At 35.3% G+C, this 12,187-nt stretch overlaps 2 protein-coding genes across 5 annotated transcripts in view; one reads left to right on the top strand and one right to left on the bottom strand.

Annotated features, from left to right (window-relative positions):
* MFN1 (mitofusin 1) overlaps nucleotides 1-12,187 on the bottom strand; it is a 33,456-nt gene that overhangs the window by 4,312 nt on the left and 16,957 nt on the right. For all 4 annotated transcript variants that reach the window (XM_027585905.2, XM_027585907.2, XM_027585906.2 and 1 more), the window contains 7 exons: nucleotides 8,995-9,116; nucleotides 7,272-7,398; nucleotides 6,885-6,989; nucleotides 6,500-6,602; nucleotides 6,129-6,358; nucleotides 4,132-4,284; nucleotides 2,742-2,938 (listed from right to left, as the gene is read on the bottom strand). In XM_027585905.2, the coding sequence (XP_027441706.1) occupies nucleotides 2,742-2,938; nucleotides 4,132-4,284; nucleotides 6,129-6,358; nucleotides 6,500-6,602; nucleotides 6,885-6,989; nucleotides 7,272-7,398; nucleotides 8,995-9,116 (1,037 nt within the window). The remainder of the gene's footprint in view (nucleotides 1-2,741; nucleotides 2,939-4,131; nucleotides 4,285-6,128; nucleotides 6,359-6,499; nucleotides 6,603-6,884; nucleotides 6,990-7,271; nucleotides 7,399-8,994; nucleotides 9,117-12,187) is intronic.
* LOC113917862 (NADH dehydrogenase [ubiquinone] 1 alpha subcomplex subunit 1-like) lies at nucleotides 2,961-4,124 on the top strand. Its single transcript, XM_035722484.1, has one exon. It carries the CDS (start codon nucleotides 3,499-3,501, stop codon nucleotides 3,709-3,711), a length of 213 nt encoding a protein of 70 aa, XP_035578377.1. The 5' UTR covers nucleotides 2,961-3,498; the 3' UTR covers nucleotides 3,712-4,124.

Here is a 12,187-nt window from a genome sequence, read left to right as displayed (position 1 = left end):
TGAAGCTTTTGGGGCGCCTGGGTGGCTCAGTCGTTAAACGGCTGCCTTCGGCTCAGGTCATGGTCCCAGGGTCCTGGGGTCGAGCCCCACATCGGGCTTCCTGCTCGGCGGGGAGCCTGCTTCTCCCTCTCCCTCTGCCTGCCTCTCTGCCTACTTGTTCTCTCTATCTCTCCGCCAAATAAATAAATAAAATCTTAAAAAATAAGTAAAATGAATAAAGCTTTAATTTAAAGCTTATATAGAAAGACTGCAAGTTTACAATATACCTAAAACATAAGATATCAAAGAACACTGTTAAGAATGTTATGAGGCTTGGGGCGCCTGGGTGGCTCAGTTGGTTAAGCGACTGCCTTCGGCTCAGGTCATGATCCTGGAGTCCCGGGAGCGAGTCCCGCATCAGGCTCCCTGCTTGGCAGGGAGTCTGCTTCTCTCTCTGACCCTCCCCCCTGTCATGTGCTCTCCATCTCTATCTCATTCTCTCTCTCAAATAAATAAATAAAATCTTTAAAAAAAAAAAGAAAACTGGAAACTAAAAAAAAAAAAAAAGAATGTTATGAGGCTTAATTTCATCTGGCCTCAAGACAAATGCTCAACAGGCAGTATCAACCTCTAATATATGGTTGTGAGTATAAATAAGCTATAAAAAGGCATGAGATGGGTGTATTTCTTCAGAAGCACAATAAGCCTCACTCGTCCCTTGTCTATAGAAATAACAATTACTGAGAACAGGCAAGAAAATTTCATGAGCTTATGTGACTTAGACAAAAAAATACTTTAAATCATAGCAATACTGAACCATGTTTCTACAACCAAAGTGTTATATTTAATTTGTGTGCCAGTTAATATGGTAGCCTTAGCAAACATGTTATTTTTGCAACTGGGAGCATGCCTAGTATGTGTGTACCTCTGGAATATGATTAACTGACTTATTTTTCTCTGCAACTATTCTCCTGTGTATATTCATATTTCCCATGGTCTTTTTTCCTCTCCATTCTCAACCCATTCCACCGTATATCAATACTAGACAAATTAAGTATCTTTCATTATTTTCATATTTCATTAAATCAACATTTAGCTAGTATTATTTTAATACTGAGTAATTATTCATGGCTGCCTCCATGTGGATGTAAAGTCTTCTAAGAAAGAGATCTAGTTATCTATTTTCCTACAACCACCTCTAGCATAGTTTAGCACACGCTAGGCAATTAACAAATGATCAAGTGAATGAAAAGCTTCATTAACTTTGTTTTTACATATGTAACCTCAGCTAATTTCTTTTGGAGGTCTAGGTACCTCCGCTAGAGAAAAGATCTTCCTTAATATAAATAAAACCTACTGTGTAAGACAGGAGCTCAATAAATATTTGGCAAATATCCTCCAACCTGTGCCCTCATTGTTTCCATTCTCTGTAGCTCTAACTATGTTAGTACAGGCTTTGATCTTGTGTCTGAAAGTTTAATCTCCCTGCAATTCTTGTCTCCTTAGCCTAAACCATTCAATACACCACACCACTGCAGTTATTTGTTGTAGAGCTAAATGTCAAAGACATCACTCCCAGGACTCCCAAATATCCAAGCTCCTGTCCTAGTATTAGCCTTATTTTCAAATGTACCCCCTCATATACACATCTACCACACTGAAATTTTCTCATGTTTCCGAACACATTTCTCTCCCCACTACTTTATTTTGGTTTGGGGTGTTTCCTCTGCCTACATCTTCCTATTCCACACATTTAAAACTCATTAGGCTACTCTTCCTTGTGGGAAATCTTTTTTGACCCACTATCCTTTATGATTTAAAATTCTAGAGCCTCAGGGCACCTGGGTGGCTCAGTTGTTAAGCGTCTGCCTTCGGCTCAGGTCATGATCCCAGAGTCGGGGGATCGAGCCCCGCATCGGGCTCCCTGCTCAGCGGGAAGCCTGCTTCTCCCTCTCCCACTCCCCCTGCTTGTGTTCCCTCTCTTGCTGTGTCTCTCTCTGTCAAATAAATAAATAAAATCTTTAAAAAAAAATAAAAAAATAAAATAAAATTCTAGAGCCTCATATTATGAGGCTTACTTACCACTTACATTACTTAACCCTTTTCAACTTTTATTGTAACTATGTACATGGTATTTCTTCCATTAAATCACAATCATCTTCAGCTCAGAAAACATTTTAATTCAGCTCTCAGTAGCATCCAAATACAGAGTATTATGCATTGACTTAACTGGAGTTCTATATATTTTTATTAAATCAATGAAACAAATTTTAAGATATATAAAAGAAACTAACAGACCCCAGTACATTATAAAATTCTCTTGAGTTCTAAAAGAATTATGCCTTTTAACTTGTAAATCCGATGGGGCACCTGGGTGGCTCAGGTCATGATCCCACGGTCCCGGGATTGAGCCCCGTGGATTGAGCCCCGTGTCGGGCTCCCTGCTCAGTGGGGAGTCTGCTTCTCCCTCTTCCTCTGCCCCACCCCTGGCTCCTGCTCGCAAGCTTTCTCTCTCAAACAACAACAAAATTTAAACTTGTAAATCTGGGCTGTGACAGTAAAAAAAAATTACATTTACCATCACACATTTTTGAGCCCACTTGTTTGATATCATTCTGTTTTTTCACCTTGATGGTGATTACAAAATGTGTTCACACTGTGATAATTCTTTTGAGCTATACTCCTGTTTATGCATTCTTGTTTACACGTCATACATCAATAATCCTTAAAAACAAAAAACAAAGACACATCTTTCAACTTACTGTTGTACTTGATGGCTACAGTTTGCACTGGTGAAGCTAACAATCATCTGCAGTTTTTCAGTTGCATAGTTCACAAACTGCTCTTTAAAGGCTCTCTCCTTGGCACGCGTGGTCCACGTCAGCCTCTCGTAAAGATACAAAGCTCCATACATACTTAATGAAACAGATATGAGTTTCCACCCTACAGTTTTCCAAATCTGTAGGATAAATTCACAGGTTACTTACAGAAAGACTAGCACCACTAGGGAGATTGTACGTTAAGGCATTTTAACAAACTCTTCAGCTCCCTACAGATCTTTGACTCAAATCCATATTTTAAAAAACTGTATTTCCTTCTCTGTGAGAAAATCTGAAGTGGAAATCAATCAAGATGAAAAAGGAGCAGTACATAACCATCAGGCAAGAACTTTTACAAGGTACCAGACATTTGCTAAGTTGATATAATGTATCTCAAAAAGGGATGTGTATTTTTTTTAGGTCAGAGATTTTAAAAACTAAAACAAGTTAAGGCCTATGTTGTTAATGATGTGAAAAAAAAACTTTAACAGTTAAAAAGAACTACTAAAAAATAATCTTTAATACTTTAAGGCAGATCCCTTTGGTATTCATAAGGGATCTGAATCATTCTTGTTACTCCATATCGTATCTTTATGTGCTGTGAAGTGAAAACAGGAAGCAATTGTTTTAAGGACTAGATAGTTGGTGGTATTTTTTTTCCCTAAAGAAATATTTGTTGGGCTCTGGCAACCGTGCTGTGATGTGGTTCGAGATCCTGCCCGGGATCGGCGTCATGGCCGTGTGCTTGGTCATCCCCGGCACAGGCACAGCGCACAACCACAGGTTCAGTAACGGGGGCGAAGAAAAAAGGGTTGCCTATTACCCATATCAGTGGAGTTTGATGCAAAGAGATAGGTGGGTCTCTGGAGTTAATCGTTACTATGTGTCAAATGGTTTGGAGAATATCGATTAAGGAAGCATCTTCCTGATTGATGAAAAATAACAGTCATACTCATCTACCCCTTCTAGAAGGTTATGCAGTGTATTAATGTAGTGCATAATAAAAACAAAAAAGTAGAGGAGAAAGTATTTGTTAAAAATGTATACTGTGGTAATCACTCTGCACTATATGTATATCAAATCATTATCTTATATGCCTAGAATATAATGTTATATTGTTATATTTCAATTTTAAAATAAATAAATTTGTATTTTTAAAAACTTAAGATTAGACCTGTGAAACTCATCTTTATTCACTAATTTTAACCAACAACTTTTCATGTCATTTTATTGAATATCCTGGAAATAAAAGTAAATATACCTTTCTTTTTGTGATCTAGCAGACAGCTTTGCAAAAATTCCAATTTTAATTATACTAAAATGGACTTCTTACCACTCCTCCAACAACGATGATGCCCATAGAAGTTCTAGATGTGAGAGAAGCCAATCCTGTTATTAAGGTAACCATGAGTTCTTCCTGTGATGCACTGTCTGGCGTTGCTGGATTGGTTGGAGCAGTGGGAGTAGAGGCTAAAGATCTGGGGAGCTGATAAGGTTGAGGAAAAAAGGATTATTACAACTAAACAACTACAAATGGAATAGTTACATTTACAAAGTTTTATTGTATTTCTTGTATAATTACAGTAGTAAATCTATAAAGAGAATGACTCCAATAATAAGTTTACCATAAATATATGAAGAAAATAAAAATGGTCTGAAAATTATTTTCTATGATCAATACTGAACCAAAGATATTATGAATTTTCATACTATATGATTCTACCTATAACAGTAGGCCCTCAACTCTCAAGAGGAATTAAAGCTGTATTTTAAAATTCTCACACCAAAGACACAACCTTAAAAAAATGTATTTTTTTAAATTACTTAGAAATTAAAATCTTCTACACTTCAAAATACACTATGTAAAAATTAAAAGCCACAGACTAGAAAAACAGACCTGGAAATCATGTATCTGACAAAGGACTTGTATCTAGAGAATATATAAAGAACTCCTACAATAAGAAGCCAAATAATACAATTAAAAATGGGCAAATGATCCCGAATAGACATTTCACAAGATATAAGAATGGCCAATACAAGCACATGAAAAGATGTTCAAAATCATTAGTCGTTAGGGAAACACAAACTGAAACTATATGAGATATCCCTTCACATCCACTAAATAAAAAAGACAGTAACAAGTCTATTGATGAGAATGTTGAGAAACAGAACCTTAATATACTGCTGGTGAGAATGTAAAATGGTATAGCTGCTTTGGAAAAGTTTGGCAGTTCCTCAGAAAGTTAAACATGGAGTTACCGCATGGCCCAGCAATTTCATTCCTAGGTATATACTCAAGAGAAATGAAAACAGATGTCCACATAAAAACAGTACATGAGTGTTCATAGCAGCATTATTCAAAAAGTACAAACAACTCAAGGGTCCATCAACTGAATGTGTGATATCTATAATGGAATATTATTCACCTATAAAAAATGGAGTACTGATATATGCTACAACATTCATGTACCATGGTGATGAACCTTGAAAATACTATGCTAAATGAAAGATGCCCCAGTCACAGATGGCCATATTTTTTATTATTCCATTTATAGGAAATGTCCAGAAAGGGCAAAATACGATAGTTACAGGAAGCGGACTAGCAGCAATAGGACTGGAGGTGGGAATGATGATTACCTGCAAATGGGCACAAGGGTAGGTACCACTTTGGGGTGACAGGTTCTTTTTTTTTTTTAAGATTTTATTTTTCTTTTTCGACAGAGAGAGAGAGAGAGACAGCGAGAGAGGGAATGCAAGTAGGGGGAGTGGGAGAAACAGACTTCCCACCAAGCAGGGAGCCCGATGTGGGACTAGATCCGAGGACCCTGGGATCATGACCTGAGCCGAAGGCAGACGCTTAACGACTGAGCCACCCAGGTGCCCTGGGGTGACAGGTTCTAAAACTGGATTGTGGTGATGTTTTTACAACTCCATAGATTTTCTGAAAAAGTACTGAATTGATAAATTCAAGTTTTTTCTAAATGTTTGCATTTACTCTAATTTAGTTGAAGTCAAAACTTCAATTCTATTTGAAAACAAAAACTTTTAAGGAAAAAAAACCATTTCAAAATGAATGTACAGCAACCTCCAACAGTACTGAATGAAAACGCTGGAACTGCCTTTCCCTTTGCATTGTATACCTAATTCAGAAATGGTTCTATGTGATAGATATTAGCTTATAAATATGCAAATTGGACACAACTAGGTCTATTAGAGAAATCACATAAGCAAAATAAAAAAGAACCTCAACTGGTAGAATCAAAGATACATAATTGTGTAGTAGGAGCAATAAGAAAATAAAAAGCTTACTCAAAAAAAAAAAAAAGATACCTGGAAGATGGGTTCTGATAATCCTAGTAGCACCCTCTGAGCATTCACTGGGCCCAAGAAACGATGCACAAGGGAAGACCAGCCCAGGGAAAAACGAAATACAATATCCTCTTGAAAATCTGAACATAACTTGTGGCAATTTAGGTCATAGCTGAGATCAAATTTCTTGCAAGGAATCAGTGTATGAAGTTTATTTTGTATACCAGTTGGAAGTAATGGCTTCAAATTTTCTAGACAAAACAAAATTATGATATTTAAGAAACAACAGTAAATAATGTTATACATTTTATAAAACACCTAAAGGAAAATAAATCCTTTCCCAATGAAATAAATAAAACCACCACACATGAACTTGTAGACATAAACATTACCAATAATCTCCTGCTGGGACTGAAGCATTGAAGCATTGACTTCATTGGTGCACCGATCAGCCAAATTTCTTCCCATACCATCTTCAATGTGCTTATTTAACTCCTGTTAACATGGTACATGGGCCCATTATTTTTTCTCTAGAACATGTACAAATTTTACGAAAGCTTAAAAATTATGGTAAATGATCTTATTCTAAGAGGATAACGTTGTTGTGTACTTTATATACAAGATAGTTTACATTTATTACAAGAGTGCACAGGAGATATAAGAGTTCAATCATGTATTGATTGCCATGAAGACACTAAAATGGCTAATCCACTAAATAAAAATGTAGAATAAGGTGAGAAAAACTGAGTCACTCTCTTTAACAACAATTTAACTTACATTTTTATATACTTTCAATACACTTGGAGTAGGATGAAACTCAGAACAAAATTCATCAACCAAAACAGACAGTCGACAAATTTCATCTGTCATTGCACAAGAAACCTAAAAATATGAAGTTAAAAAAATTAAACATGATTATCACCTACTCAACCAAATTGTAAAAAACTTAACAAAATGTGCCTTTAGGGTAACAGGGATAACATTTTTAGGATTATCAAAAATATTTTCATTTCCAGAAATTTAATTTATTTAAAGATTTTATTTTTAAGTAATCCTACACCCAATACAGGGCTCGAACTCACAACCCCAAGATCAAGAGTGGCATGCTCTACTGAGCCAGTCTCTCCATTCCCAGAGATTTTAATCATAAAGTCACCAACCCACCTTGTTTGCCACCTCTTCTGTAACAGCCCTGATTTTTTTCTTAACATCCAGTGTTAAAAGGTTCATCTGGTTTCGGATAAAGTCCAGTCTATCAATTTGATCTTCCCTCTCTTCCATTGAATAAACCCTATTGTAGTATGCAGAGTAATTAATTCTCAGGATACATTAAAGTCCCAAAGCAATTAAGCTAGGGCATTCACTTATGTAATGAACCAGCTATTAGCATGATACGCAGGGGGAAAATGAATCTTGTATTTCAACATCTAAAAGGATTCAAATAATATTTCATTTATAAAATATGTCCTAGATGACTATATAAACTACTTTGTCTCTCTGCGCATGTGGCATCTGAATCCCACAAAGAATAAGGATTCTCCAAACACAGATACGAACAGTCACAATAAAATATTGACTTCATTTAATAAACAGGGGTCAGCAAATGGCATCCTGAAAGCCAAATCCAGCCAGCTGTTATTTTTTGTTACAGTTTCCATGACCATTCATACGCCTATCATCTCTATGGCTGGCTGTCTTTGCCCTAAAACAGAGTAGCTGCAAAAGAGAAAGTACAACCCACAAAACCTAAAGTATTTACCATCTAGCTTTTACAGAAAATTTGTCAACCACTACAGGATACAGGAAAACAAAGACCTGAGATTCTTTTAAATTATCTTTAGCTAAGAGAGTTCCCAAGACATGATTATACAAACCATCAAGTCACATCTTCTTTGTGCTATGTTTAGTTCAATGCCCTGTATTTTTCAAATCAGTAATATTAAGGTCAACCAGTGGACCAAGTTACTCACTTTGACTACTATGATAAAGCAACTGAGCTGGAAGAGGTATAAATGACAACACAATCTCATACAGAAACAGTGCACAGGGCCTGAGATCAGATTGATCTGTTTTACATATTACAAATTCTCTAATTTTATACATGATGCATTCCAGCAAAAGTGTCAAAATTAGGCAATAGATTTAGATGTATTTGTTCCCTGTAAGAGCAAATGCATTTAAAATTCCCAATTTAATGTCCTCAATCTCTCATGCTTTGGATCTTTCCCTTGATTGGCTTAAGCCCACTAATAGTTCAATTAAGGCTTAACATCATTACGTGTGTCACATCTAATAATATCCACAACTTTAAGTGCACCAAGTGTGTGAGACTACCCTTTTATTCAATGTTAGCAATTTCATGTATTTACTTTCATCTTTATAAGGTAATAAATGGAGTAACAGCGCAGTACAATGACATATAGGGTAGTGCTTTACCAAATTGACTTTCTGGCTGGCAGGTAGTATCACCTTGTTTGCTTACCAGTTGATAAAAACCCACAACTGGCATCAAAAGAGATTTCAAGGTATCAATGTGTAAATATATGAAAAATGGGTCATAGGTTGAATGTAACAAAAAAGAGGGCCACCTCCTTTATGGACTTCAAAAAATTCCACTTGAAGAGATAGTCCTTCCACTGCTTTAAAGATATTTTAAAACTATGAAGCATGTTAAAATCATAGCTCATGAGAATACTGAGTTCCGGGAAATGTAAATGATGTATTTCAGGTTGCAGAATATTTATAATTTCAAATATTCATTTAAAAACATGCAAGCAGGTTGTTGACTTTAGTGCGTATTTAAAATATAACAATTTAAGACCTTAGTCTAAGGAATTTATACTGACACGAACTGACATTTTTATTTTGCAATAAAATGAATTCATACCTTTTCTCTGCTGCTGCCACGTTTACTGAATCCATTATGTTTTTCACAGTATCTAGTATCTGTTTAGCTCTGATAGTGTGCTGTTCAAACTTTGTTTTCACTGCTGACTGCGAGATACACTCCTGCGAGGGCCCAAGCCATAACACATTACTGTAATTCCATCCCAAGATTTTCAGGAATTTAAACACAAAAACTTGCTGTTTGTAATGATAACCAAAACATAAATAAGAGCAGAAAATAAATGCACGATAAACAGAACTTAAAATAACAAAGGTTAAAAAACCTACAAGAAATCAAAAGTAAAAAGGGCATTAACAGCAAGTTCATATCTTTGTGTAATTTTACACAGTAATGTGCAATGGTTTTTTGACTATATTTTTAAAAATAAATGAATGAATAAGCAGGGTACTATTGTCAATGTTAAAGCTTTCTCCATTAAAATTACCAATTTTATCGGGATTGCCTTTAATCTACTCTTAGTCTGTCTTGATTTTTCTCATGCTTACAATACCTAATAAAGTTAACTGACTTATGAATTAGAATTCCACAATTTAAGAAATTAGTTGACAGGATTCACATAAAGTCATTAATATCTGAACAACTTGAAAAATACTCTTAGCAACAACCCATAGGATATTTTGTTTAGAAAAATATCTACAGCTATTTCAAAGATAATCCTGTAATCGTCCTTGCTATCTATAGCGTGCATACAGTTCGAATGATGCCCTATCTCATTTGTTTCACCTTCAAGCTAATTACAGCTCATAAACCATTCACAGCTATACAAATCAGGTTTCACAACCAGTTTTGTTTTTTTTTTTAAATAGAATATATTAGAATGCATCACATATAGTAATGGATACATTTATACTATAAAATTTGTTTCAATTTCAATACATGTGCATACTACTTGTTATTTAAAATATTTACTGTGAATTCATCATTGAAAGCTCACAAAATTATTACGTTAAAACTGTCCTTTCATTCTTACTTCATAGAAAGTTAAATTCTGCACTGACATAACATCTAAAAGAGGGCCATCTGGTCTTCGATCAAGAAATGCTTGTCTGGGTCAAAGCAGCAATAACTACAATAGGTGTTTGGTAGGAAGCCACATCTATTCACTGTGATTAATTTTTATTATTTTTTTTAAAGATTTTATTTATTCATTTGAGACACAGGGATACAGAGAGAGAGCATGAGCAGGGAGAGAGGCAGAGGCAGGAGAAGCAGCAGGCTCCCCACTGAGCCAGGAGCCCGATGTGGGGCTCGATCCCAGGACCCCGGGATCATGACCTGAGCCGAAGGCAGATGCTTAACCATCTCAGCCACCCAGGCGCCCCGTGATGAATTTTTAAAAATTAGGGATATACCCCAACTCTCCATGATTTCCATGAATTTATCTTCTTGAACCTCTTTTTTACTGTAACCAGTATAAATTGTGGTAACTATCCTTTGCCACAATAAATGGCTTTCAAGCTTTAAAGTATTCACTTAATACTATAGTATTTGTTATACTGAAATCATTAGTACGTTACATTCATTCAATATACTATTTATAACCTAGAGCCTTCACATCTCTAAAATGATTACCTATTCAATTCACTAAGACAGAAAAAACTTTTAAAATTTCTTTTGACATTTTAGCTGTCCTCTTCAGTACTCTGAGGTATGAAAAATAAAACAGATTCACTTCCTTAGCTATAGGACACATGAGGGTAATTCATTTATTTAACAATTTATAAAGCCTTAACTCCAGCCCATTACTTTCTTTCACTGTATAGCCTAACTTTGTTCATGGTTAAACTTATTTATACATCACTCAACATCACTAATCCTGAAGAGATTAGTTGTAGGAAGTTACTGTATTCCCCGTTCTATTTGTGCCTACAGAAAAACAACCGATAACTACACAATATTAAACAGTTAAAAGTATAAGCTGCTTATTTTTTTAAATCATTTTTTTAAAGATTTTATTTATTTATTTGAGAGAGAATGAAAGACAGAGAGCACGAGAGGGAAGAGGGTCAGAGGGAGAAGCAGACTCCCTGCTGAGTAGGGAGCCCGATGTGGGACTCGATCCCGGGACTCCAGGATCATGACCTGAGCCGAAGGCAGTCGCTTAACCAACTGAGCCACCCAGGCGCCCTAAAAGTATAAGCTGCTTATTTTTAACAACCAAAACAAAAGCTTTGATTTTCTTTAACTATATCTCATAAACTGACAAATTAACCTCCATAAAAATGATAATAAAACCATGAAAATTTAAAAGAAAAAAAAGGTTAAAAGAAATTCTATGTTCCTCGATGAAGCAGATCTAGGTATCAGCAATGAAGACCCAAAATTTATAGATAACAGCACAGTATTAGAGCTAGACCAGAAAGAAAATATTTTCAAAAGTTATTAGGCAATATAAAAGTCATTCCTTATTTAAAAATATACAATCATGTCATGAATAAATATAAAGAGAATAAGCAATCTTCTTCTACTTAGGAAGTATCCCACACTGATGTTCCCACTGATCACAAAAATACCAAGTCAACCTGCAAAAGAAATAACTCTATTCTGAGTTGTGGGAAATGTTAATTTAAATACAGGTTTTTTTAAATTGAATTTTTTCTCAGAACCCTCACGACACTAATATGCTTATGAATCCCCACAGAGAACATACATAGTGAGCAGCAGTTTCCAGACTTACTTTATCAGGAACTCTAATTTTCCAAGGAGAAGGTTAAAAAACTACACCAAACCATTTTAAATGCCATCTTGTCCGATTATCCTATAGACTATCTTAAAACTTATTAAGGATTTAGAGCCAGAACAATAATCACATCTCAGTGAAGACAGTTTTCTAACTTTCTAATAATATCTAAAGAAGCCAGCTGTTAATTATAGATTTGTAGATATTAATATTTATGTATAATTAAGACATAAAATGACATTGTCAAATCCTCTTAACAGACCCCAAACATCCAATAACATGCTATTCATCACTCTCAACTTAGTATTTTTAAAGATTTTAAATTGACAGGGCAGTGCAAGAAAAAATACTAATATACGATATACCTTTCTAATTTGTTTTCCTTTCCTTTTCCCTCTCCATACAGATATATCTATATAGAGATACACATATACTTTTATAGATATTTTTTCCTGCTGAACAATTTGATAGTTCTTTGCAGCCACCGCAACT

Source organism: Zalophus californianus, chromosome 1 (genome assembly GCF_009762305.2).
Source record: "Zalophus californianus isolate mZalCal1 chromosome 1, mZalCal1.pri.v2, whole genome shotgun sequence".
Taxonomy (NCBI): Eukaryota; Metazoa; Chordata; class Mammalia; order Carnivora; family Otariidae; genus Zalophus; species Zalophus californianus.
The sequence above is the reverse complement of the archived record's forward strand: the minus strand, read 5'-3'. Positions and strand labels throughout refer to the sequence as shown.

Excerpts from the sequence above, each read along its gene's own strand:
- LOC113917862 (XM_035722484.1), top strand. The coding sequence starts at position 3,499 with ATGTGGTTCGAGATCCTGCCCGGGATCGGCGTCATGGCCGTGTGCTTG.